The sequence below is a fragment of the Monodelphis domestica genome, chromosome 3 (assembly GCF_027887165.1).
Source record: "Monodelphis domestica isolate mMonDom1 chromosome 3, mMonDom1.pri, whole genome shotgun sequence".
Taxonomy (NCBI): Eukaryota; Metazoa; Chordata; class Mammalia; order Didelphimorphia; family Didelphidae; genus Monodelphis; species Monodelphis domestica.
The window spans coordinates 4,704,253-4,730,393 of NC_077229.1; the positions used below are offsets into that span (position 1 = coordinate 4,704,253).

Genomic DNA, 26,141 nt, shown 5'->3' on the forward strand with positions numbered 1-26,141 from the left:
GTTGTTTTTCCTTCCCTTTCCAAATAGAAATCTGAGTGAGGAGGGCAGGCTCTCTGTGTATGGAGCTGAGGAGTGAGGATTTTGCCTGAGGCTACCTCTGGAGGCTCTGCAGCTTCTGCTATTTGCTTCCCTTCCCTGTGGTATCTCCCCTCATGGGCGCCCACAGTCTGTGCTCTTCAGCTTGCTGGGGTTTCAGGTTTAGCTGCTTTCAGGGGTAGGTCTTTGATGATCTTAGTCAGCCGCCAAGGACCTAGAGGTGCCCCCTTGCTCACTCACTGATTCTAGCATGAGCTGAATCTGACTCTGGCTCCGTAGATGGGGTGAGGAAGGGTGGATCAGCTCATGTTTTGGTGGGAGATTTTTCACCTCCTTATGGTATGGAAATGCCTAGATCCCATGTACCTTCAATGCTACGCCCTACTGTGGAATCCCTTCGTTCATACGAATTGGGGAGGGGGGGGCTTTCTGAGGTAGTCTATATTGGTAGTTGGTGAGGAGAGGAAGAGTTCTGTGTCTAGACTGCCTCCATGTTTACCTGGAAGAAGTTTGGGAAAGGAATCATAGCTAGAGAATAGAGTGTAAGAGAAGGGGCTGCTTACAATGGATACTAAAGGATGGTCTCTGCCCAGGTGTGGATCTTCTTGGGAAAGGGTCTCTGATACAATAAGGGAGACTACCTAAAACAAAGAGGGTTCTTAGCATATGCTTAGTCCCACCCAACTAGGATTATCATTCACCTGAGGGTCCCCCACTCAGTCTGAAACTGTTAGCCTGGGATTCCCTTCAGGGGGATTCCCACAGGAACAGGGAACAAGTACAAACTTTGGGGTCTCCAACCTATAAGCTAGTCCTGAAACCTGGGGTTCACCAGGTCTCACTAGGCCACAAGTTTGGGGTTTCTAGATTCCATGTTGACAGTCCTTGTTAGTCCAAATTAAGAAAATTGATTACAAATATAACATGTACTAATGCATGGCCTGGTGTAAATTGGTAAGGCAAATTTTTTTATCTTTTTAGTTGATTCTTTAATGTAAGATGGGCTCTATTATAGATCAGTCTTAAAGGGTTATATTGGATTCCTCTCTTTTGAATTGTGAAGTGAAATTAGTAAGAGCTTTGGATGTATATGCTGGGCCATTATCTATTTTAAAGGTTTGTGGAATAACCATAAACTGAAATGCAGAGAGTAAATGAAAGATGACATGCTTTACTGCTCCACCTGTATGAATTGAAGCAAAAATTAGATTGAAAAGTATCCACAGATACTTTTTTATTTCTCTAAAAAACTTAATTTTTTCCCTAAAGATTTAATGTTCTTTTATGTGTTTGACTTTTTCGTTTGATAATTGACTCATACACCCATAACAACCACTTGGAGTTGATCCGGGTGTTGATAAACACCCTCTTCAGGGGGGATTGTATTGTGTTTTTTTTTCTTTTTAAAACCTTTACCTTCCGTCTTGGAGTCAATACTGTGTATTGGCTCCAAGGCAGAAGAGTGGTAAGGGCTAGGCAATGGGGGTCAAGTGACTTGCCCACGGTCACACAGCTAGGAAGTGGCTGAGGCTGGATTTGAACCTAGGACTTTCCGTCTCTAGGCCTGGCTCTCAATCCACTGATCCACTGATTTTTCAAGTATGAAATTTCCCAATGGTGAAATTTCCAACATTTATAAGTCTAAGAAATTTTAAGGTTTACAAAGTCCAATAGAGGGATGGGGTATTTCCTGATCTATTTTTCTCAAGGCTTGCTGATATGGAGAGCCATTTTCAATTAAAAAAAGAGAAGCAGCATTTGAAGAATCAGGTGATAAGGGATTGAAAGAAGGGCTCCTTTCTGCTAGTCTTTTTAGCAACTGACATCATGTAACTATGGGGTCAAGGTCTTTAATTATTTCAGCTGTGACTTCCACTGGGACTTCTGCTGAGATATCTGTAGATGACTCAGGAGCTGGGGGTATTAAAGATGGAGGAGGAGGAGGGGGAAGATTACCCCAAGAGTCAGGGGCCGGGGAGGGGTGGGAGAAGGATAAAGTTTATTAAGGACTCTTGGTCACATCTGATAAGGAGCTGCTTCCTCTTGTAACCCAGCCTGATAATTACCTGAAAGAGCTTTAGGCTCCAGGGGAGGGAATTCCTCAGCATTGTTGTCTGGTTCACAATGTGATATTGTAACTTGATGAAGTGCTAAGCAGGGTATAACTGGGGTGTGGGATTTTTTTTAAAGCCTCTCTGGGGGAGCAACTATTATATTGAGTTTTTCTCATTTTCCTCCTTGGATTTATGAGACTCTGAATTTAGTTTCGATTTCGCATGGCAGGGCATGGGATCAAGTGATTCAAAAATTAACCCCCAGAGAGGAAAGGAATCTACAGTTACTGCAGAAGGTCCTTCTAAAATATAATGCCTTTGTAGGACCCTAACTACTCTCTCCCAATTCTCAATATTGAAAGAAACTTCACAGGGAAATCAGGGGCACACAGAGGATACATGCTGTAAAAATTCTCTATTGCCCCATGTTTTATTTCTGATATCCTCCCTGATGGGGGAGAAGACCCTTACCTGCAATTTTTTCTTTTCTTGATGTATGTGCTCCATAAATGGTTGAAGGTTACTCAGGTCCCCATTTGCTGTGACAAAATGTAAAGCATCCCCTGGGGGGCAGAACTGGGACCAGGAGTTCCTCAGGTAAGGGTGAGGGAAAAAAAGGAGACCAAAGAAAGATTGGAGTCAGAAGGACCTAATCTACTGGTTGCAAAATGAGTGTGTTTTAATTCAAGTTGGTAACATCTCTTAAAGGCAAGAACCACAGACAGCAAAACAATCCTTAGAGAAACAAAGAGAAGGTGTAGCAGATAAGGCTCTGAGGTGTTAAATTTATTTGTGGTTGGAAGAACATTGGGGAAAAGAAATGAAATACAAAAATAGATAACTTTGTAAACCTCAAAATTTCTTAGACTTATAAATGTTGGAAATTTCACCATTGGGAAATTTCATACTTGAAAAATTTCCTATTGATAATGGGTCTTGACTATTGGAATGTGAACCCCATTGGCATGGGAGGTTCCTTCTCTTCCCTTCTTAAGATTACTTTAGGACAGAAACCTTTTGCTGAACAATGGAAAGGACTTTGACCTATGCTTAAGCATAGAACAGGAATTTCTTTGAGTCATGATTGATTTTAGAATTGATACAATGGAGATACTTGGAATCAATCTCCACCCTATTCAGTCCTAACAGGATTGAGTAAGGGCTGCAGCCTAGATCAAAATTTAATTATTCCAATCTCTACCCTACTCAGGTTAATAGGATTTAGAAAGGGCTGTAGCAAAGGAGCAAAGATTTAATTATTTGAAAATATGACCTTCAACAGACATGTGCAAAAGCCAGAAACCTCTGGGCGGTCCTGGGTTAAGCTAGAGCCTCCATTGGCACAGGGAAATTGATGGACAGTGATTGGTAGATGGGAGAACTGAGGGGAGGCAACTTGGATGGTTTCCTTAAAGATCAGGGGGGTCTGAAGACTGGAGGTGGTTGAGGAGTTTGTCTGAGTGGTGGTGTGTGCTCTGAGAAGCTTGCTCTGAAGGAAGCTGAAGGTGGGGGCCTCTGAGACTGTTTCTCCATTTTGGTCACGTGAGTAATAGGGACTGATCTCTTTTTCTTTGCCCCAGCTATCTAAGGGCTTGGGCCTTTTGGCCCAGCCTAAACAGAAGGGGTATTTAAGCCCTATTCCCTTCTCTCCCTTTTTCTCTCTCTCTATCTCTAATTCCTTTCTTCCTCCTATTGTAATTAAACTTCATAAAAGTTTGACTGCTGACTTGAGTTTTCATTTAGGAATTACATAGCTGAATTCCTTGGCGACCTTAAATTAATATATATCAGTCTTTTAAAGTGATTTCCTTGTCACAACTTTTATGAGCAGAATTGGTCAAATGGAAAATGAGGCACAAAATTTCAATGAAGAAAAGTTTCAGGAAAAGTAGAAAAATAACAATTGGAAAAGGAGATTCAAAATGTGATGGAATAAAGTCAGTGTATAAAAATTAGAATTGAGCAAATAGAAGCTGATGATCTCAGGGGACATTAAGAAACAATCAAACAAAATCAAAAGAATGGAAGTGAATAAAGAAGAAAATATGAAATATTGAAGGGAAAAAAGAAAATATGAAATATTATATTAAAAAAAACCCAACTGAGCTGGCAAAAACATCTAGGAGAGATAATCTAAGAATTATTGGACTACATGAAAGTCATGATAAAAAAAAATAAGAAAAACATAGACATCTTATTACCAGAATTATCAAACTACCCTCACATTCTTGAACAAGAGGGTAAAATAGAAATCAAAAGAATCCACAGATCACTCCTGCAATAAATCCCCAAATAACAGCATCTATGAATTTATAGCCAAATTCAAAAATTCCTAATCTGAAAAGATATTGCAAGCAGTCAGAAAGAAATAATTGAAATATTGTGGACCGACAGACGTGAGGTGCACCCAAAAAGTCACTGAGATCATCTGGGAGTCCGCTGGGCCTGTTAGGCTAGTAATCACCAGGAAGATGGACAGCAGCCTTTCTGAATTCATGGCCATCAGTGTGGTCCAGGTACCTGCTTGGGTTTGAAAGGATATCGAACATCAGCCAAATCTGCCCCAAGGTACGCTAGCCAGAATGGAGTCTAGTTAAACCTACCTACAAGTTGAGCTTGGCTGGGTGTGTGAGGAGGTGCTTGTTTGTGAGAGGAGTAACGTCCATGCTGGAGGTGAGGGCCAGGAGAGCAGGTCAGAGGCCTGAAAGGTTGGCTGAAAGCTGTGAATGGGAAGCTAAGCTCTAGGGTGGGAGCCTGAGCATTCATTGTAGTTCTGGGTCAATGCTGTGAATAGCTCACAATAGAGAAAGTTCTTCAGAATCTGAGATGCCCAGGCTTCAGGTTTCAATGGTGGTCACAGTTTGTGCAGGAGCTTCTCAGAGAACTTCACTTCTGGATGATTCTCAGTGTTCTGTGGGGTTTGGCTTCTATTGTATGTCTCATGGATTTCTTCAGTGGAGGCTTCACCACTCATTCTAAATGCTTGAGATTTCTGGGCTAGCAAATCACATCTGGAAGCAGTGTTAGCAGTTAACTCCTCCCAAAAGCTTTAGAGGTAAGGCAGGAGCTGGCGATCTAGATATGGAATATCCAGCACAAGGCAAAAGGTGGTCCAGAAATTCATAACTTTAAAATTCTAACCTTTTCTTCCCAGTTTTGGTTCAGTTAATGTGAAAAATACTGATTATTAACGGATTCTTTTTTTAACATGGTTGGTCAGGAGATGCAGTTTATTCTGGGTATTAACCCATTCATTTGAGTGCTACCACTTCACATCTCTGTCAGGCTGCTGTTTATTTCCAGAGAACGAAGTTTCTCTAATTAATGTGTGCATGTGTTCTGGAGGGAAAAAAGTTCATTTTAGGATGGTGAACTAGGAGGGAAGAAGCTGTTTTTTGCCTCGGGCCAAAGAAAAGCCATTTTGGAGCCCCAAGTAAATTAGACGAAGAAAATAAAGAGAAGGGAACTGGACAGGTATTCTGACTTAAAGATAATTTTAAAGCCTTTCCTGGGTCATCCTCAGTTTTGTGTTTGAGGAATAAAAAGACTACCAACTGTAGCCTGATCTGGGGAGTTTTTGAGGTACATTTCCAGAGCACAACCATCACAATAGGTAGGTATTTGTTTTCTTACAGACTAGTGAATCCTGAGGACTTTTTCTACTTATTGGCTTTTAAGGAGAGAAGACTGGCCTGAAGGAGCCCCCATTTTTTAGCAGTATTTTCCCCTGATAAATGACCATTAACACACGACTGCTTTTAGGAAACGAAATCTCCGGCCTGGGAATGTTCTGGGGATGCCCTGCATTTACCGCCCCAGCTCTGGAGGGTGGAGACCTGATTAGAACTTAGTGAGGTCCAGTTGGCTAATGGCCAATTAAAAGGAATTCATTTAGAATCCCCACAGCACCAACTTCTCTCAAGTTTTCTCTTCCCAGCCCAAAGCTGGGACAAGATCATCCTAGAGCCGACCCGACATCACCGGAACCGGAAGTAAAGCCTTTCCCTTCTCTAGAGCAGAAAGGTAGGAACTTGGCCATTTCACTTCCGGCAATTCTATTTCCCTGTGCAGAGTCCCTTTAAGGACAGAAGCCAGAAAGCAGAGAGCTCTTCCCCAATGGAGCTAAAGCAGGAAGGTTTAAAGGAGGAGCATTTCCCTGGTTGAGGATTCAAGGGAATCTGTTCATTAGAGACACTGGAATGCCACCTAGACATGCTCATGTGTTAGTTCCAGAGCAGCACTGAAGAGTTCAGGAGAGAAATACTGGAGGCCGGAAGTAACTGTTCAGAACACAAGAGACCTCTGGCACCTGCGCATGCTCAGAGAATGGCCGCCTGTGGACGAGATACTGGGGGGGGGGGGCGATCTTTGGGGGGGAAAAGGCAGAAAATGGGTCATTGATGGCCTCACGAGGGCGAAGGAATAGCTCAGCTAAGCCCTACTAAGCTGGGTGGCTGACTGTGGCCCGTCACCATCAGGCACAGCATCACCGTTACCAAAGTCAGAAGCTTTTCTCCCTCATTGGAAGTTAGATGACTTTGCTCTCATAGCCCACCAAGAAAATCATCTCCAAACCATTGTGGACAGGTTCTCTACCTCAACAAAACTGTTTGGCCTGACTATCAGCCTCAGCAAAACAGAGGTGCTGTTTCAACCTGCACCAGGGAGGCCAACTAATCAGCTGTGCATTACAATCGGGCACGCAGCTTTCTAACATCAACACTTTCAAGTACCTGGGCAGCACCATCACCAAGGAGGGGTCCCTAGACCACGAGATCAATGCCAGGATCCAAAAGGCCAGCCAGGCACTCCGGCGGCTGCACTCCAAAGTCCTCCAACATAGCAGCGGTGTAAGCATTGCGATGAAGCTCAAAGTGTATAACGCAGTGGTCCTCAGCTCACTACTGCACGGTTGTGAGACATGGACACTATACCGGAAATACATGAAACAGCTGGAACAATTCCACCAACGCTCTCTCTGGTCAATCATGAGGATCCGATGGCAGGGCCGAATCACCAATCAGGAAGTCCTCGACAGAGCCAACTCCACCAGCATGGAAGTCATGTTCCTCAATGGTCTGGACAGTCATCCGCATAGACCCACAGCGAATACCAAGACAGGTATTCTATGGTGAACTGTCAGCTGGACTCAGGAAACAAGATCGACCAAAGAAAAGGTACAAGGATCAGCTAAAGTCCAACTTGAAGTGGGCTGGCATGACACCAAAGCAACTAGAACTCGCTGCCTCTGTCAGAAGCAGCTGGTGAGCCCACATTAACCATGCCGCCACCACCTTTGAAGATGAGCACCGGAGGCTGCCCTGAACCGACACCAGGCCACAGCCGCACCTCCCGTAACAACTGGTGTCCCAGGCCCCATGTGCCACAAACTTTGCGCCTCAGCCTTTGGACTCCAAAGCCACAGGAGGGTACACCGTAGATGAAACTGCACAAAGACAATTGTCATTCTCTGTCACCGAGAGACTACTACTACTACTAGGAAGTTTCCGCTGTCGGCTCTCCTGGCAGGGGAGGGGAAAGGGGCAGCAGCCGGACTTCCTCCACCTCCAGCAGGCCCCGTTTCTGCACTGAGTGGAGCTGCAGGAGGAGCAACTTTTCCTCCACAGCTGCGGCCCGACAACTCATTCCTCTAGCCCAGCGCTCTGCATTACGGCTCAGGGTCCGAGGAGAGGGCCCGGAGATGGGGGGGGGGGGTGCGCCTTATCATCGGAAAGCAGCTCTCCGAGGGCCCGGCTGAGCGCCCCCTCGGTGCCCCTGGGGAGGGCGCAGGCTGTGGCCTCCGGTCCGGCTTCCATCCCGCGGGGGCTCCGGGTACCAAGAGCTCCCGGGATTCTCGCCACGGCTGTAGCTGCTCTCCTCCGGGCTCTGCAGCGCCGCTTCGCGCCCATGCGGGGAGGGGGGGGTTCCAGGTGGCCACTCCGGGGGGGGGGAGGGGCACGCCATGGCCCGTCGAACGCCCAGACTGCGGTCTGTCTCTGGAACTTGATGCCGGGAGCTGCAGGGGCTCGCTCCTCAGCCCTTCTCGGTCTCTGACCGTGGCCCGAGGTGTGGCCGGCTCTCCCTCTTCTTCCGGCATTTCTCTATCTAGCTCTTGCCCCTCCCCACCCCCCGGGCTCTGAGATATTCTCTCTCTCCGCAACCTAAGCAGAGGCTGCCTCCGCCTCCGCCTCCGCCTCCCCACAACCCCGTCTCCTCCTAAACCTCCCGGACCTCCAGCCCGGCCTCGCCTCTGCTTCCGCGTCTGTCCCCGCCTCCTCCCGCCCCCGCCCCCTCCTCCTCCCGGACTCCCCGGGGCCGGATGTGAGGAGAGAGGCGGAGTTAGAGGAGAGAGCGGGGGGGGGCAGAGGGGGAGGGGGAGGGGAATACGAGGGGGCGGAGAAAACCCAGAGAGGGGGAAGGGCGAAGGCGGGAGCCTGAGAAAGGGGGGAAAGCGGAAAAGAGCGGCCTAGAAGAGAGGGGAGATGCGGGGGAAGGTGAAGCCTGAGGAGGCTGCGGGAAAAGAGGAGAAAGCAGGGAAGCGGGGAGGATGCCGGGAAGAAGGAAACCGCGTGATGGCCGGGGAGAGGCTCCAGGAAGTCTCACTGGGCAGAAGGGGACTGGCTACGGAGAAAGGGAGCCCGACACCGGAAAAGGCCCGGCTCTGGCTGGACCGGCCCAAGAACCGTCTTCGGGCCTCCTTCCGGCGTCTTCCTGACTGGCTTTGGGAAGCAGCGCCAGAGAAAGGCCCCATCGGCGCGCGAGAGACCCCTGGAGATCGATCTGCTACCCAGAATGCCCCGCGCGGTACCCTCGCGCCCCCCTCCTGCCTCGCACAAAGCGGAAATACAAAGACACCAAGGAAAGTGCAGGGCCCCGAGCTGTGTTGGGAGAGAGAAGAGCTGGGAACGGGGGACGCCGGAGGCCCCGGCAGCCTTTTCCGTCTTCCCGAAAGCGAGGAGACCCGAGCGCCCTAAAGTGAGTGGGGCGAGCACAGAAACCCCCAGGGGAAGACCCACAGGGGAAGGGAGGGGAGAGGAGAGGAGGGGCTGCGGCAGAGCCGCTGTAGGTGCGGAGAAATGAAGGGGAAGGCCGGGGGGGGGGGGGGGGGAGGGGCGGGCGTGGAAGGGAGGCTGGGTAGGAGGGGAGAAGGGACACGTGGAGGGGCAGCCCCAAGGTCAGGGCGGGGCAATTGGAACTGGTGGAGCCGTGGCCCCCGAGAAACCGGAAGTGAAGATCCTACCTAGTCTCCCCTCCTCCCTCCGCTCCGAGGCTGGGTGATTATGAAGTGGTAACGGGGACTGCTAGAAAAAGAAAGCCCCAGTGGGGAGGAGCCTGGGGGAGGGCGGGAGGCAGAGAGCAGGACTGAGTTCGAATCCTCCCTTCTACGAGTCCCTCTGGGGCAGACACCTCCCGCCTGTGACTCCAGGAGCCCAATTCCTGGATCCCCCAAAAGCCGGGAGCCCCTCTCCTCCTCCCACGATCTGGAACTGCAGCTGAGCAGAACTGGCAGGGGCGGGAAAGAACGTGAGGCTAGAGCGGGACGGCCCGCGCCGGGGTGCGAATTTCCTGCGGGGTTCAATGTATCCCGGGGCTGCTCTGGTGTCTGACGGGTCGGCTGCGGCCTTCGGCTTCCTCTTCGGGATCTTCTTTACTACTAAAACGTCCGGCCTGGAGGGGGTGTCCCGGGGGTGGGGGTGGAGGGTCAGTATCGGATGCAGTTTTACCTCCCCCAGTCAGGACCCAGGAGTCCTGCCTTCCAGCCTCTGGACCCCGGACCCCCGAGCTCCTGCTCAGCTTCAGTCACCCCCAAGCAGACTCCGTTCCGGCTAAACAGGCAATAATGAGCAGAGACAGGGCGGAGAGTGAAGAGAAGTTCAGGGGGCTTCCTGGAGGAGGACAATTAGGACTGTAGGGAAGCCGGGGAGGGCAGTGATCCGAGCTGGGGAGGGAGAGCCTGTGAGCCGCTCATGGGAGACAGCCAGAGAAGGACCTCCTGGTCGGGAGCTGGAGATGCTGTTCATGGACTCCCCAGGAGGCTGGTGTGTCCCGGGCCGGAGGGGGGTGGAGCCATCAGAGCTAGGAGTGCTGAAGAGCATCCTGGGGTATCTGATGGGGGGAGGCTGGCCGGAAGGGGGAAGAGAGTCCAGGAAGCCAGCAGAGCCCCAAGAAGGCCCTGCAGTCAGGGATGGGGGGCTGATGGAAGAGGAAGGCCTCCCCCACCGGGAGGACTGCCCTCTGGCCAAGGGCGCGGCACCTGGAGAGCCCTGGGGAGAGTTCCGGGCTTGCATGGGGAGAGCCTGGGTTCCAGTCTGGCCTCCGACCCTTCCTGTGCTCTTAATGGTTCACCCTTTTGTCTTCTAACCCCGAGCCTAGCCCCTGGAAGGGCTTCCTGGATGCAGGATCTTCCCCTGGAGTCTGGCTGGGCCCCTCTGGAGCCCTGGGAAGGACCTCCACGAACCTCCCCCAACCCAAGGGGTCCTGCAGCCCCTCCCCCTCCCCCTGAGAGCAGGGCTTTAGCTTCTTGGCCACATCCAGGCCCTATTCTTGGTTCTTCCTCCACCCACCAGCACTGACCCCCCCCCCCCCCTTGTAAACCTCAAAATTCCTTAGACTTATAAATGTTGGAGATTTCACCATTGGGATATTTCATACTTGGAAAATTTCTTACTGATAGTCTATTGGAATGGGAACCCCATTGGCATGGGAGGTTCCTCCTCCTCCCTTCTTAAGATTACTTTAGGACAGAAACCTTTTGCTGAACAATGGAAAGGGCTTTGACCTATGCTTAAGCATAGAACAGGAATTTCTTTGAGTCTTGATTGATTTTAGAATTGATACAATGAATATCTACCCTTTGACCCAGCCATAGCACTGCTGGGTCTGTATCCCAAAGAGATAATGGACACAAAGACTTGTACAAAAATATTCATAGCTGCGCTCTTTGTGGTGGCCCAAAACTGGAAAACGAGGGGATGCCCATCAATTGGGGAATGGCTGAACAAACTGTGGTATATGTTGGTGATGGAATACTATTGTGCTCAAAGGAATAATAAAGTGGAGAAGTTCCATGGAGACTGGAACAACCTCCAGGAAGTGATGCAGAGCGAGAGGAGCAGAACCAGGAGAACATTGTACACAGAGACTAATACACTGTGGTATAATCGAACGTAATGGACTTCTCCATTAGGGGCGGTGTAATGTCCCCGAACAACTTTCAGGGATCCAGGAGAAAAAAAACACCATTCATAAGCAAAGGATAAACTATGGGAGTGGAAACACCGAGAAAAAGCAACTGCCTGAATACAGAGGTTGAGGGGACATGACAGAGGATAGACTTTAAATGAACACTCTAATGCAAATACTATCAACAAAGCAATGGGTTCAAATCAAGAAAACATCTAATGCCCAGTGGACTTACGCGTCGGCTATGGGGGGTGGGGGGGAGGAAAAGAAAATGATCTATGTCTTTAACGAATAATGCTTGGAAATGATCAAATAAAATATATTTAAAAAAAAAAAAAAAGAATTGATACAATGGAGATACTTGGAATAAATCTCCACCCTATTCAGTCCTAACAGGATTGAGTAAGGGCTGCAGCCTAGATCAAAATTTAATTATTCCAATCTCTACCCTACTCAGGTTAACAGGATTTAGAAAGGGCTGTAGCAAAGGAGCAAAGATTTAATTATTTGAAAATATGACCTTCAACAGACATGTGCAAAAGCCAGAAACCTCTGGGCGGTCCTGGGTTAAGCTAGAGCCTCCATTGGCACAGGGAAATTGATGGACAGTGATTGGTAGATGGGAGAACTGAGGGGAGGAACTTGGATGGTTTCCTGAAAGATAGGGGGTCTGAAGACTCCGGGAGGAGGGTGGAGGAGTTGGTCGGTGATTGCAGTGGTACTCTGAGAAGCTTGCTCTGAAGGAAGCTGAAGGTGGGGGCCCCTGAGACTGTTTCTCCATTTTGGTCACGTGAGTGATAGGGACTGATCTCTTTTCTTTGCCCCAGCTATCTAAGGGCTTGGGCCTTTTGGCCCAGCCTAAACAGAAGGGGTATTTAAGCCCTATTCCCTTCTCTCCCTTTTTCTCTCTCTCTCTCTCTAATTCCTTTCTTCCTATTGTGATTAAACTCCATAAAAGATTGACGGCTGAGGAGTATAAAAGGGGGTCAGCATCAATTGGTGGGTTTGTCAGTTGCTGACAGTTAGGGCTGGCAGTTGGGGGAAAGTTTGCTGCTGTGTGTTGGGTTGGTGATTGACAGTTAGTTTCTGGAATATAACATTGAGCCTGAACTTATTGAGAGGGTTTTTTTCCTTTTGCCTTTAGAGGGCTTTTGGGTTTGGGGTTTTTGGTTTAGGCTGTTAGGTTTTTTTTCTTTCTTGAACTTTTTGGAAGGTCTTCGTTGACAGACCTAATTGGGGTTGGGTTAAACAGTAACTGAGTTTGTTTTGATTGGGTTGGAACTTTGTGGGGTGGTTGTTATTAGTGGTAGTTATAGGCAGTTTTAGGCAGTAAATATAGGTAGTTATGGGATAACTAGTACAGACATTACGAAATTTTTTTTCTCTACCTCTTTCCTATATTTCTCTCCTTTACTATATTCATTTTACTCTATTCTTTTAATGACTGTTTTAATTAAACTAAATTGTTAAAAGCTGCTAGAATTTTTCTTTCCTCTGGCTTAAAGAGATAATATTAATTTACAACTCTACTATATTCTCATAAAAACTTAAATGATTAAAAGCTACTCCCTTATTTTGCCAAAACTCCTCATTTAACACTTATAGAGACACGACCTAGAAAAGATGTAGGATCTTCACCAGATGGATTCACTGGGGGTACTATGCTGCCTATATAGGGAACCTGGAATCCCAGGGATGACCTTGGAGAGGGACAAACTCCCAACCCAGGTAAGTACATTCCAGCCCCAGATGGGAGCCCCCTCAGCCAGGGAGGCCCTTCCCTGGCTCTGACACAAGATGGGCTGAGAAGTTGCTCCCTCCTTCCTGCTTGGCCATTTCTGTCCCTACATCCAAGGCAAGAGGAATAGCCCTTCCCAACTCTCTTCTCAGCTTTGGGAGTGATTCCTGGGCCCTTGGGCAACTCAGACCACAAGAGCTCCCCCCAGGCACTGCTTCCCAGTTCAGATTTCATCCTGGGCACAAAGTGCACAACAAGGATTACTATCAACTACTTCTTCCCTGTCTAGGGTTTGTGTCTTGGCTCTCTCTGCTTGACTAGTGACACTCACACCCTCTTCTGCTTCTTTTTACCTGTTCCCTCTTGAGTCTGGCATGGAGCAGAACCTGAGGGTATCCCCTGGTCTATGCTGTCCTCAGGGAAGACTTTGGTCTCTGGAGCCGCTCACTGGCTTCTGCCTCAAAAGTCCTCGAGTCTTCCCCGCTCTCCAGCTCCTTCCTCTTTCCTCCTTGGTAGCCCAAGTCAGCCAGTATAGAGAAACACCCTGATGTATGCCTGGCACTGCTCAGCATAAAGGAAGGGAGAAGCCATTGGCCACCCTCCAGGCCCCCCAAGACTGACCAAGGAGACCCCTCAGCAGCCATGTCCAAACCATCCACTGATTGACCATTTGGGGACCATTTGGAACTTTGTCAAAAAGGCTTGCTAACTGCATACCCATTGATCTAGGCATGTATCCTAGAGATCCCCAACAGAGGGGAAAAACCTATTTATACAATGATATCTATATAGCAGGTGCTTTTGTGGTAGTGGAAAATTAGAAATGGAGAGAATTTCATTAATTGGGGAATGACCAAACAAATTGTGCTGTGTAATTATAGTATAACCCTGTTGGGCTATGAGGAATAACAGGCAGCATCATTTCAGAGAAACCCAGGAAGACTTCCATGAACTGATGCAAAGTATGAACATCAGGAGAACATTTTATAGGATAATAGCAACACTGTGTGGTCAGAAGCTGTGAACGCCTCAACTGTTCTCAGCAATTCAGACAATTCCAAAGGACTCATGATAAGAAAAACCATTTGCTTCCAGAGAAAGAACTAATGGACTCTGAATTCAACCCAATATTTGTTTCCCTCTTTTCCTTATTTTCATTTTTTGGTTTGAGATTTCTTCCACAAATGACTAACAAGGAAATATATTTTACTTGATTGCTCAAGTAAAATCTAAATCAGATTGTTCGCTCCCTCAGAGAGGGGGAATGGAGGGAGGGACACTATTTGGAACGCCAAAAAAATGAATGCTAGAAATTGTTTTTATCTGTAATTGGGGAGAAAATAAAATATTATTCTACATAAATCTCCTTATAACTGTGAGATGTATATGAGATATTTCTCTCCTACCTTCTTATAGTGTGATATTCAATATTTAGCTCACATTTCCTTAAACCCTGTCTAGTAGAGTATGGTGTAGACTTATGCTCTGAGCCTCATTTCCTTCCAGGCTGCATTCCCGTTTTCTTAGCAATTTGTACCAAATAAGGAATTTTCTCCCAAATTGCTTGTTTTCCACCTGACAGATCCCCCTGATTTTGATGTCCAGCCCTAAGCCCAGGAAAGGGCCTGGTCCTTATTGGTTAGATAGTTGGCATACTTTGCTTTAATAAATTGATGTGCTCAGAAGAGCAGAGCTTTGATTCCTCAGACATTTTATCTTTCACTTGTCACAGTTAACCTCTTTATTTTCTTTTATATTTGCCTGGAAATCTGGTCCCTGGGTCAAAGCTATCCCAGCCCTCCTAATGCCACACTGGACACCTCCCACCCCTACTACAAGTTGCATCCTTCTCCCACTCAGGACAAGTAGACTGCAGGCACCAAGGCTCTCTGGCCTCAGTGTGAGCCCTCATCTCCCTTTACCCATGAGAATATTCTTCAGTGGAACCCCTTTCCATGTAAAGATAGGGCCTCCATCCTTTCTTCATCTTCTTAGGCTTTGCCTTCTCCTCTGTACTTCCTCCCCTGGAGGTTCTTCTCTTTCTGAGATGTTAAAGACCACCTCCTTAGTCCTCCTCTCACTCCTACCTACAGCCTTTGATGGTTTTAGCCACTCTTCCTAGATATTCTCTTCTCTCTTGAGTTTTAGGACACAGTTCTGTCTCTCCTGGTTTAGCTCCTACCTCTCTGACCTGTGATTCTCTGTCTTCTCTGCTGACTCCTTCTCTAGATCTTATAACAGTAGAGTTATGGTGAGGAAGTTCCTGCAGCCCTGTCTTTGGCTCTCTACTCTTCTCCCTCTGGACTTCTTTACTTGGTGATCTCATCATCTACCAGGGTTGCAAGCACCATTTCTCTGCTGATAAGTCTCAGATTTCCATTTTCTGCCCCAGTCTCCATTCTGACCTCCAGTCTTTCATCCCAAATTTCCTCACAGGGATTTCACAGTAAGTGACCAGTAGACATCTTCAGCTCAGTGTGTCCCAAAGACATTGTTCTCTCTCAGCTAGACAGAACCCCCCTTCTCTATAGCTGTATCCTCCTCCCTCAAGCTCAGAACCAAGACGCCCCCCTTGACTCTTTACTGACCCTTATCCACATATCCAATATGGTGCCAGGACCTGTCAATTTCACCTTTGCAGAATGTCTCCAATATGCCCTCTTCTGTTCTGTGTCACTGCCATCCTCTTGGTGGAGGCCCACATCACCTTCCTGAACTATTAAGAAAACCTGCTGCTGGGTCTGTTTGCCACAAGGCTCTTCCTACTCCCACAAGTGATTTTGCTACATCTTAGTAGCTTCTGGCAGTTACCAAACAAAAGCAGTTACTGGTCAACATGATCAATAAGAAAATGATCCGAGATGAGCTCAGCCTTCTCTGAGGATGGGTCACCTGGGCTGCATCCCAAATCCCTGAGCTCTCTGCAACACCTTCTCTCCTTTCTCGTGCCTTCCACAGTGTTATAAGTAAAATATGATCTAGTGACTCATTACCTGACTGATGAGCATTTATTAGTAAAGATAGTTTGAGAGAGAGAGAGATCTCCGGCTTTCTATTCTCATTCTCAATTCAGCTTGCTCAGGCTGAGCTCGCCAGAGATCAAGAGATCAGGAAAGCTCAGAGATAAACCCCCAGCCCAGAGAGCCAGTTCCAGGGAGGTACAAAAGCCTCCTCTCCTCCCTCACCTGCCTTTTACCTTCCCCCCAGCACCTCCCTCCTTGGCTCTGGCTCTGGCACTTTGTTGACTCTCACACTGATGCTGGCTGCCCTGAGAAACAGCATCAGGGCCACAGACAGGTGACTGACTCCTACATCCCACTGTGGGGACCCCTAGAGATTTCCCTTCACACACTAGGATGCTTCCCTCTGAAGCATCCTAGAGCTGCTCTTCTCACCCCTCCATTGGGCTCTTGAAGACTCAGCTTCTAGTGCTGGCTCTGACACTGCGGGACCTTTGGGCCCCTCCCTTCTCTGTGGGTCAGTTTCCTCCTGTAACTGACCAGAGGTGGGCTCTTCATTGTGATGTGACTTTCAGCTCTCTGTGCTCTGCCTTGGGCTGCTCTAGGAGGTGGTGACGTTCCAGGATGTGGCTGTGGACTTCACTAGGGAGGAGTGGCGCCTCTTGTCCCCACCCCAGAAGGAGCTGTACAAGGAGGTGATGCTGGAGAATGCCCAGAACCTTCACTCTGTGGGTAAGGAGCCTCTCCTGGGTGCCTGAGTCTGCTATCCAAGGGAATATCGTCAGCAGCAGGCAGGGTGGGGAGCAGTTTTCAGTCATGAGGAAGGGATGAGGGCTGGTATGGAGAGTCCCAGAGCCAGAGCCCTCCTGCTGCCTGGCTCTCCTGTAAAAGGACTTGGCATTGTGTAATGGAACCTTGTGTGCTCCCTTTGGTGCTCTTGATGTGTGGATGTGTGTTGGAGAATCTCAGACATGGAAGTAATTTCAGAACTGATTCTGTCTCACCTTTCCCTGACCCGGAATTGTGTCTCCCAAACCCATCTGGGAAAACTGTTCAGGAGGGTTTTCCTCCCACCCTCTTCCCCTCTATTGGGGATCTTTTTAACCAGCATAAATTAGTAGCTTACAGGTCCTCAATGTCCCCAGGAGAGATGATTTCTCCTTAGTCTTCTTTCCTGTTGCCCTAAGCCTCCAGCAGAGCCTGTGATGAAGGGAGGAAAGGGAAGTTTCTTGTTCTTAGGCACCCACATAGGAGTAGTTTGTGGCAAAATGTAAACTAAGGCCTTCCTGCCTCTAATCCTGGGCCCCTGCCTCCCTTCCCTTCTAGCTGCCTCTCATTTTGAGATAATTGAAAACTATGGACTGAGTCCAGTCTTCTCTGAAGAAAATGCCCTTGAACCTAATGTTCTGGTTCCAAATTGGTTCCTTGACCTTCTCTCCCCTCCTTTACCTACCCTAAATGCTAGGAAGACTCCTCCAAAAGTTCCTGTAAGCCTCCTGCAGGCCCTGCTTGCCCTCCTCTATGATTGTCAGAAAGAATGAACTGGCTGAGAGACAGCATTGGTCCCAAGGGAGATTGTTGAATTCCTTAGGAGAGGAGGGAGAGATTCCTGGAGAGAAGAGTCCATGAGGCTCAGAGAGGTTTCAGGGAGGGAGGAACAGGCAGAATGATGGGACAAAAACTAATCCCTCTAGGTGACTGTGTCTGGGGCTTTAGACTGACTCAGTACACTGACCTTCAGACCCAGTTTGGGAGTTTAAGATTTTCTGCCAAAATAGACCAGAATAGGATGGGAGAGGAGGGCTGTTGCTCATTCTAGGTTGTCCTACAGGGTACCAGGCACATCTTACCCATCGCTCCTGCATTATATACACTGAGGAGTGAAGGCATACTCCTGTGGGAACCCCATGGACAGAGTTTCTGAGTGGAGTAACTGGATTCCCCAACCTTTCTCTTCAGTGACAAGTTTATCTCCATCCTTCTCCCTGACTGATTCTCCCTTGTCCAGGGCTTCCAACTCCCCCAGAAGACGTGTTCTCTTCTTTGGAGCAGAGGGAAGTGCCATGGATCCTGGAGCAAGAAGCCCTGAGGAACTGTTGTCCAGGTAAAGGAGGGGAAAAGAAGTATGGGAGGATTCACTGTGCTCTGCTGAAGCCAGGGCTAGATTTGGGGGCAGTAGGATCCAACATGGAATTCTTTTTCAGAGGTTTTGGCAGGGGCTCCCTGGGCAAGTCACTGTACCCCTAAGCTTCTATTTCCCCATCTATAAAATGAGGCTGTTGGACTCCATTTCCTATTAGCTCCCTTCAAGGGATCAGTCTGTAACCCTCTAAGAAGTCAGTGTTTGGGACTAAAGGGCCTGAAAGTCTCCTGCAGGGGACAGAAGGGCTGAGCTTATCCCCTCTGAGCTCTTTAGTATTCTTCGCTAAGTTATGGGGGACAGGCTCACCTCTGCTGCAGCAGATGTCAGCATGCTGACAATTCTGTAGCAGCCCTCTAGACCTGAGCTCCAGGGCAGCCAATCATGAGAGGGAAGGCTCTGAGAGGGAGGTGACCTGGAGCTTCCGGAGAGCCAGACTGAGGATTCTGGGGGAAAGTATAGCAGAGAAAACAAGGGCAGGACTCACTGCAAATGGCCATCTGTAGTAGTTTAACCCTGAACCTGCAGACAGGTCTTGGACAGTGTCTCATGGGGAGGAAGAGATCAAGTGAGAGTGTTTGGAGCATTGGGGAGAAATAGTTTATTGGCTCCCAGAGCAAGAGAGTCATTAGCTCATTAGTGTGGGAAAGGCTGAAGATGACAGTACAATGGGGGCCCTGCAGGGAGGAATAGATGGGCTTAGATGAGGGATGTGATGGGCTGCTTTGTCCATGGGAAGAGACTTTCTTTAGCTAGCAGAAGAAAGACCTTTTCTTCTGATCCTGAGATCAGAGAGGAAAATAAAGCAGCTGAGCTGGGTGAGATGTGGAGGATAAGAGAGAGCTCTGCAGAGAGGTCCAGTTTTGGTTCAGTGAAATATGAGGCCAATTTCTCAACTCAGAAGGTGAGGAAGAGGGAGGGATGAAGCCATGAGGGAGAGCTGGAGACCAGGGAAATATTTGGAAGGCTACCTTGGTAGGTGGCAAAGGGAATCCATGAAAGAGAAGTCATAGCATTGCCTTGCCCTGTTGAGGACCCAGCTGAGGACAGGGAACCTCAATGTAGAGTGCAGCCAGGCAGCTGGTTTTCTGATTTTCCTTCTCTCCATGGACCTGCAGCCCATGAGCAGGAGTGAAGACTACTACCTTCCTTGGAAGCAATCCATGGATAAGCTTTCTCTAAATCATCAGCCCAAGCCTTTTCCTGGTCTCTGTGGCTCAGTTTTTTTTTTTTTTAAATTTTAATATTATTTTATTTGGTCGTTTTCATACATTATTCACTGGAAACAAAGATCGTTTTCTTTTCCTCCCCTCCCTTCCCCCCTCCCCCCCCCCCCCCCCGTGGCTCAGTTTTTGTCCTGTTCTTGGACAATGTAAACCTTAAAATTTCTTAGACTTATAAATGTTGGAAATTTCACCATTGGGAAATTTCATACTTGAAAAATTTCCTATTGATAGTGGGAACTCTATTGGAATGTGAACCCCATTGGCATGGGAGGTTCTTCCTCCTCCCTTCTTAAGATTACTTTAGGACAGAAACCTTTTGCTGAACAATGGAAAGGGCTTTAACCTATGCTTAAGCATAGAACAGGAAGTTCTTTGAGTCGTGATTGATTTTAGAATTGATACAATAGAGATACTTGGAATGACAGAACCAGGTCTTGGAAAATACAATTTCCACCCCATTCAGTCCTAACAGGATTTAGGAAGGGCTGCAGCAAAGGATCAAGATTTAATTATTTGAGAATATGACCTTCAACAGACATGTGCAAAGCCACAGACCTCTGGGCGGTCCTGGGTTAAGCTAGAGCCACCATTGGCACAGGGAAGACATGGACAGTGATTGGTAGATGTGAGAACTGAGGGGAGGGAACTTAGATGGTTTCCTTAAAGATAGCGAGGTCTGAGGACTGGAGGGGTTGGAGAGGTTTTGCACATGTCTGTTGAAGGTCATATTCTCAAATAATTAAATCTTGATCCTTTGCTGCAGCCCTTCCTAAATCCTTTTACTCTGAGTAGGGTGGAGATTGTATTCTGTCATTCCAAGTATCTCTATTGTATTAATTCTAAAATCAATTATGACTCAAAGAACTTCCTGTTCTATGTTTAAGCATAGGTCAAAGCCCTTTCCATTGTTTAGCAAAAGGTTTCTGTCCTAAAGTAGTCTTAGGTAGGGAGGAGAAGGACCCTCCCATGCCTAGGGTTTCACATTCCAATAGAGTTTCTTACTATCAGTAGGAAATTTTTTCCAACATTCATAAGTCTAAGAAATTTTAAGGTTTACAACAATCAGGTGACCACCTCACTTTAGGGAGATGAGAGCCTAGAGAGAAGCCTTTGGGATTTCCAGGATTGGGTCTGCTCTAGTTCCAACAGAGTTACTGTTGACTGCTGAGAAATACAGGGAAGAGAGGGACAGAAACACAGCTGAGGCCAGAGCATGTATTTACCTTCTAGGAGAGAGACCACAATACAAGGATTCTGGTAGAGGTTGGACCTGGCATAATCCTTGTGCCCAGTCAGTAAACGTATTAAATAATAAATATATTCTAGGAACTGTGCTAAGTCCTGAATATACAAAGGAAGGGAATCACCATTCTGGGCTGTCCAGAGGTGGTTTAGAAAGAAGCAATAGATCCTGAATCTCACTCTGAGATGATGAAGGGAGAAAGGAGTGTTGGGGAATGGAAATTCATTTAATTCAACAGAAAAATCAGGATCTAGAGGAGTGAAGAGAATGACAGTTTAAGGAGAAAGGAAATAATCCAAATTCTAATAATCTACATATGGCCCCTAGTGATACAGATTATAAATATTATCTCATTAGATCCTCATAGGAACTCTAGGAATCACTTGACATTATTATATCTATGTTACAGTTGAGGAGCCTGAGACCTACAGAGTTCCTGTGACTTACCCAAGGTTAAAAGCCTTAGTAAATTTCTAAGGTGCAATGAGAATACACCACCACCTGTATTGGGATTGTTAAGAATGTCATGAAAATGCCAGGATCTATGTAAAGTTGGAAATAGGAAGAGAATTGTATGAGCTTTCTTGCCCATTGTCTTATAAAAGGATCATGGGCTCAATTTACTGTATAGCACATTTTTAAACAAGGGAAATTACATGTTTTTGTTTAAATTATATTCAGTATAAGGATTTTATTTTAGTGAAAAGAGGTATTTAAAGGAAAGCAATGGCTGCTCTCAAGGAATAGGGAACAATAAAATCTTTTGTGCCTTGGATAAATGCAAAAAAGAGTACTAAATTCCATCATTTGATCTCAGAAACTGGAACAAAAAAATAAGGTCGAAAGCAATCATGAAGAAAATTACATACTGCTTATAGAGAAGCTAGATGATGAAATAATAGGTATGTTTAGTATATATGACCCAGTGGTGTCATACCTAGGAAGAGAGGATTTAATATGTAGACAATGAAAATGAAAACAAAAAGACTGAAAGTCAAATGTCTAGTACTGTGGACAGATAATGACCGGTCAAAATATTTTATCTCAGCTGCCAGAATTTGGGGTCAAGTCATTCATCCAGCCTTTCTGTGGTCATGGTCTGAGATAGGAATGTAATAAAGCTAGGCTGTCCCAAATCCCAAATTTCTTATGAAGACCCAATGAGATCACATGGGAAGCTCTTTGTTATTAAAATTGTTCTTTAGCTTTCAGGTAATGGCATTTTCAAAGGATGGATTGTGCCCATTTAAGTTGGAAGACTTTTCTTCTTACCTGAGGAAATAATATATGAAGGGGTTTATGTTCTGACAGTAGAGGAAAGGAGATAAGAGTTATATGTGTGTATATGTCATTATATGTATGTTTTACTGTTTGTTTCTTTTAGAAGGAGAGATCAGACCTGAAATGAAGGAGAATCCAACAGAGATGAGCCCTTCTGTGGAAGAAATGGAATTACAAAGATTCATGAGTGATGGTCCCAATAAGTTGCCTTTTAAAAGAGAATTCTGTGTTGCACCTCAAAATTTATCTCATATTGAACATCAAAGAATGCACACTGGGGAAAAATCTATTGAAATTAATGAGTTTGGAAAGACTTTTATGCACAGGGCCAGTCTTTCTAGACATCAGAGAAACTACACTAAGGAGAGACCTAATGAATGCAGGGAATATGAAAAGACATTCAGTCAGAGCTCCAGTCTTGTTAAACATCAGAGTATCCATACTGGGGAGAAACCTTATGAATGCAAGCAATGTGGAAAGACATTTCTTTGGAGCTCCAGTCTTGCTGTGCATCAGAGAATCCACACTGGGGAGAAACCTTATGAATGCAAGCACTGTGGAAAGACATTCATTCAGAGCTCATGCCTTGCTGCACATCAGAGAATCCACACTGGGAAGAAACCTTATGAATGTAAGCAGTGTGGAAAGACATTCCGTACAAGCTCCCTTCTTGATGTACATCAGAGAATCCACACTGGGGAGAAACCTTATAAATGTAATCAGTGTGGAAAGACATTCAGTCAAAGTTCCCATCTTACTGTACATCGGAGAATCCACACTGGGGAGAAACCTTACGAATGCAAGCCATGTGGAAAGGCATTCAAACAAAGATCCAAACTTATTGTACATCAGAGAATTCACAGTGGGGAGAAACCTTATGAATGCAAGCAGTGTGGAAAGGCATTCAAAGAAAGATCCAAACTTATTGTACATCAGAGAATTCACACTGGGGAGAAACCTTATGAATGCAAGCAATGTGGAAAGACATTCATTCAGAAGTCCAATCTTGCTACACATCAGCGAATCCACACTGGGGAGAAACCTTATGAATGCCAGCAGTGTGGAAAGGCATTCAGTTGCAACTCCCATCTTGCTGTACATCAAAGAATCCACACTGGGGAGAAACCTTATGAATGCAAGCAGTGTGGAAAGACATTCAGTCATAGCTCTAGTCTTGCTTTTCATCAGAGAATCCATAATGGAGGAGGAACCTTAAGGATACAAGCAGTGTGGAAAGGCATTTAAATGGAGATCCAGTCTTACCAAACATCAGAGAATTCACAGTGCAGAGAAACATTGTGAATGCAAGCAATGTGGGAAGGCATTCAAAGAAAGATCCAAACTCATTATACATCAGAGAATCCACACTGCGGAGAAACCATAAGAATGTTAGCAGTGTGTTGTATGAAAGGAGAAAAGGTTAGCACTACCCTTGATAAGGATGGAAGAGGTCCTAGTGGCCTTTATAACACACATACGGTTAAGGCATTGCCACCTACTCTGTGGCATCTAACCATGTTTTTGCAAGACATAGAAAAAGTCAAAATGTAAAATAAGTAATTTTGACAACATCAAATTAAAAAGCTTTTGTACAAACAAAACCAATATAACTAAAATCAGAAGGAAAGCAACAAATTGGGAAGCAGTCTTCATAAAAACCTCTGACAAAGGTTTAATTATTCAAATTTACAAAGAGCTAAATCAATTGTACAAAAAATCAAACCATTCTCCAATTGATAAATGGGCAAGAGACATGAACAGGCAGTTCTCAGCCAAAGAAATCAAAACTATTAATAAGCACATGAAAAAGTGCTCTACATCTCTTATAATCAGAGAGATGCAAATCAAAACAACTCTGAGGTATCACCTCACACCTAGCAGATTGGCTAACATGACAGCTATGGAAAGTAATGAATGCTGGAGGGGATGTGGCAAAGTAGGGACACTAATTCATTGCTGGTGGAGTTGTGAACTGATCCAACCATTCTGGAGGGCAATTTGGAGCTATGCCCAAAGGGTGATAAAAGACTGTCTGCCCTTTGATCCAGCCATAGCACTGCTGGGTTTGTACCCCAAAGGCATAATAAGGAAAAAGACTTGTACAAGAATATTCATAGCTGTACTCTTTGTGGTGTCCAAAAATTGGAAAATGAGGGGATGCCCTTCAATTGGGGAATGGCTGGACAAATTGTGGTATATGTTGGTGATGGAATACTATTGTGCTAAAAGGAATAATAAAGTGGAGGAATTCCATGGAGTCTGGAGCAACCTCCAGGAAGTGATGCAGAGCAAAAGGAGCAGAACCAGGAAATCATTATACATAGAGACTGATACACTGTGGTACAATTGAAGGTAATGGACTTCTCCATTAGGGACAATGCAATGTCCCTGAACAATCTGCAGGGATCTAAAAAACACAAGCACAAACACTATTCACAAACACCGAGGAAAAGCAACTGCTTGACTACAAGGGTTGAGGGGACATGTCTGAGGAGAGACTCTAAATGAACACTCTAGTGCAAATACCAACAACATGGAAATCGGTTTGAATCAAGAACCCATGTGAAACCCAGTGGAGTCACGCGTCGGCTATGGGGGGGGGGGGGGGGAATGATCTTTGTCTCTAATGAATAATGCTTGGAAATGATCAAATAAAAAATTATTTAAAAAAAAATGTTAGCAGTGTGGAAAGACATTCAGTCATAACTCCAGTCTTGCTTTTCATCAGAGAATCCATACTGGGAGAGAAACCTTAAGGATACAAGCTATTTCAAAAGATATTCACATGCAGCTCCAGTATTTCTATTGTGTGAAGAAAATTTACCCTTCCTCCTCTCTATGGCAGGATATCATGTGAGCCTGAACTTGACACAGAGCTGAGGATTACATCATGGAAATCATTGAATGAGGATGGGATGGCAGAAGGAAAAAGGTAGCAATAGGCCCCAGGGGGGCCCAGGCAAAATAAAAACCTGCTGTTGGTTCCTGAGATGAGATTTGTGAATTAGTGGACAGAGAAAAGTTTTGATAAATTGAGGCAAAAGCAGATATCAAAGCTCTTCTCTTTTAGTTTTGTTGCTGGCTGGACTTCCCTGTAAGCATGGCTAGGGCACCCTAATGGTGGCCACAGAATAGCAAGTTAAATGGAGCTGTAAGGAAAGTATATCTCCTTTTTTCCATCTTTTCCCCCTACTGCCTTAGTTTAAATAAAACTAATTTAGGGCCAGTCTTATAATTTTTCCCTCTTATAAACTATATCACAGAATTTGTAGACATTCACACTGAGCTGTTATCTCACTCAAAATCAGACTATTCACTCTATTATATCATAAACTCTCCTCAAGATGAGGTCCAAATGGGCATATGATTTAGACCTAAAGTGTGATCCCTTAAGAAAATTGAGGGAGTGTAGAATAGTTTACCTTACCTTACCTTACCAGATCAATTCATTGATAAAGGAAGAATTTATGACCAAATAAATAAATAACATTATGAGGTATAAAATAGTTCAGTTTTGTTATATTAAATTCAAAACTAATGCAGCCAGTGTGTCCAATTAAACATTAATTAAATAATACCTTTGTCCTATAGAAATCATTTGTAAGTAGCATCATTTCCTATATGAGGTTTTCCCCAAAAATTCCTATGAAGCAAAAATTAAAACAAATGATATTTTGGGTTTCAAATATGATATAAAATTATTGACATTCCAATGAATTCTATTCAGTTGAATGTATTATAAGAGTAGTTTTCTTACATAAAAAAATCACCATGCACGTATCAGCTTGAAACTTGGACTAATTGCACCCATTGGCCAGTGTACTATAACTGATACAATTAAACCTATTTCTATAATTTCCAAACCTATCACTTATATATCAGATCTTAACCCTATTTTGCATTAAGATCTGTGCTACATATATGATGAAAATTTGTCACACCAGTACAGAACTCCAACCTGAATAGGTTTATTGGGAGGAGGCCAGACTTCCAATAAAGGCTGACCATCGTCAAATCAAGAGTAGAGACTCTGAGCCTTAGGAGATAGTCTTTTTTATGCCAAGAAATCTGATGACGCAGTGGCAAAAAACACAGTCACAATGAAAATAGAGTGGATGCAAAATCATTCACATGGGTATCTTCATGACACAAGTGTTGATTAGTCTGATAAGTATAAAAAAGATCACTATGGATGGTAACTTTGCAGTACTCAGTCAGGGTCTTGGCGTTTTTATTGATGATTATAGTGGAATAATAGGAGTCAGCAGTTTTGGTTAACT

General features: G+C 45.7%; 1 protein-coding gene, 1 long non-coding RNA gene and 1 other non-coding gene across 7 annotated transcripts; 2 read left to right on the forward strand and 1 right to left on the reverse strand.

Moving 5' to 3' along the window:
• Positions 1–2,737: 2,737 nt before the first annotated feature.
• LOC130457874 (uncharacterized) lies at positions 2,738–8,476 on the reverse strand. The gene is made up of 2 exons (XR_008917121.1): positions 4,694–8,476; positions 2,738–4,613 (listed from the first exon to the last, which is right to left on the reverse strand). It is a non-coding gene; the product is annotated as an uncharacterized LOC130457874 (long non-coding RNA).
• Positions 8,477–8,504: 28 nt separating this feature from the next.
• Positions 8,505–24,535, forward strand: LOC103095599 (zinc finger protein OZF-like). 5 transcript variants are annotated; one of them, XM_056820306.1, is made up of 5 exons: positions 8,925–9,065; positions 12,879–13,001; positions 16,577–16,703; positions 17,980–18,075; positions 21,965–24,535. In XM_056820306.1, the coding sequence occupies exons 2-5, from the start codon at positions 12,915–12,917 to the stop codon at positions 23,104–23,106; spliced, it is 1,452 nt and encodes a 483-aa protein (XP_056676284.1). In that variant the 5' UTR covers positions 8,925–9,065; positions 12,879–12,914; the 3' UTR covers positions 23,107–24,535. The 5 variants fall into 5 exon arrangements, with proteins under 5 accessions (XP_056676281.1, XP_056676286.1, XP_056676284.1 ...); XM_056820303.1 differs by lacking the exon at positions 12,879–13,001 and having other exon boundaries at positions 8,505–9,065; XM_056820304.1 differs by lacking the exon at positions 8,925–9,065 and having other exon boundaries at positions 11,625–13,001.
• LOC130458669 (U6atac minor spliceosomal RNA) lies at positions 23,259–23,386 on the forward strand. Its single transcript, XR_008918075.1, has one exon. It is a non-coding gene; the product is annotated as a U6atac minor spliceosomal RNA (small nuclear RNA).
• Positions 24,536–26,141: the final 1,606 nt, after the last annotated feature.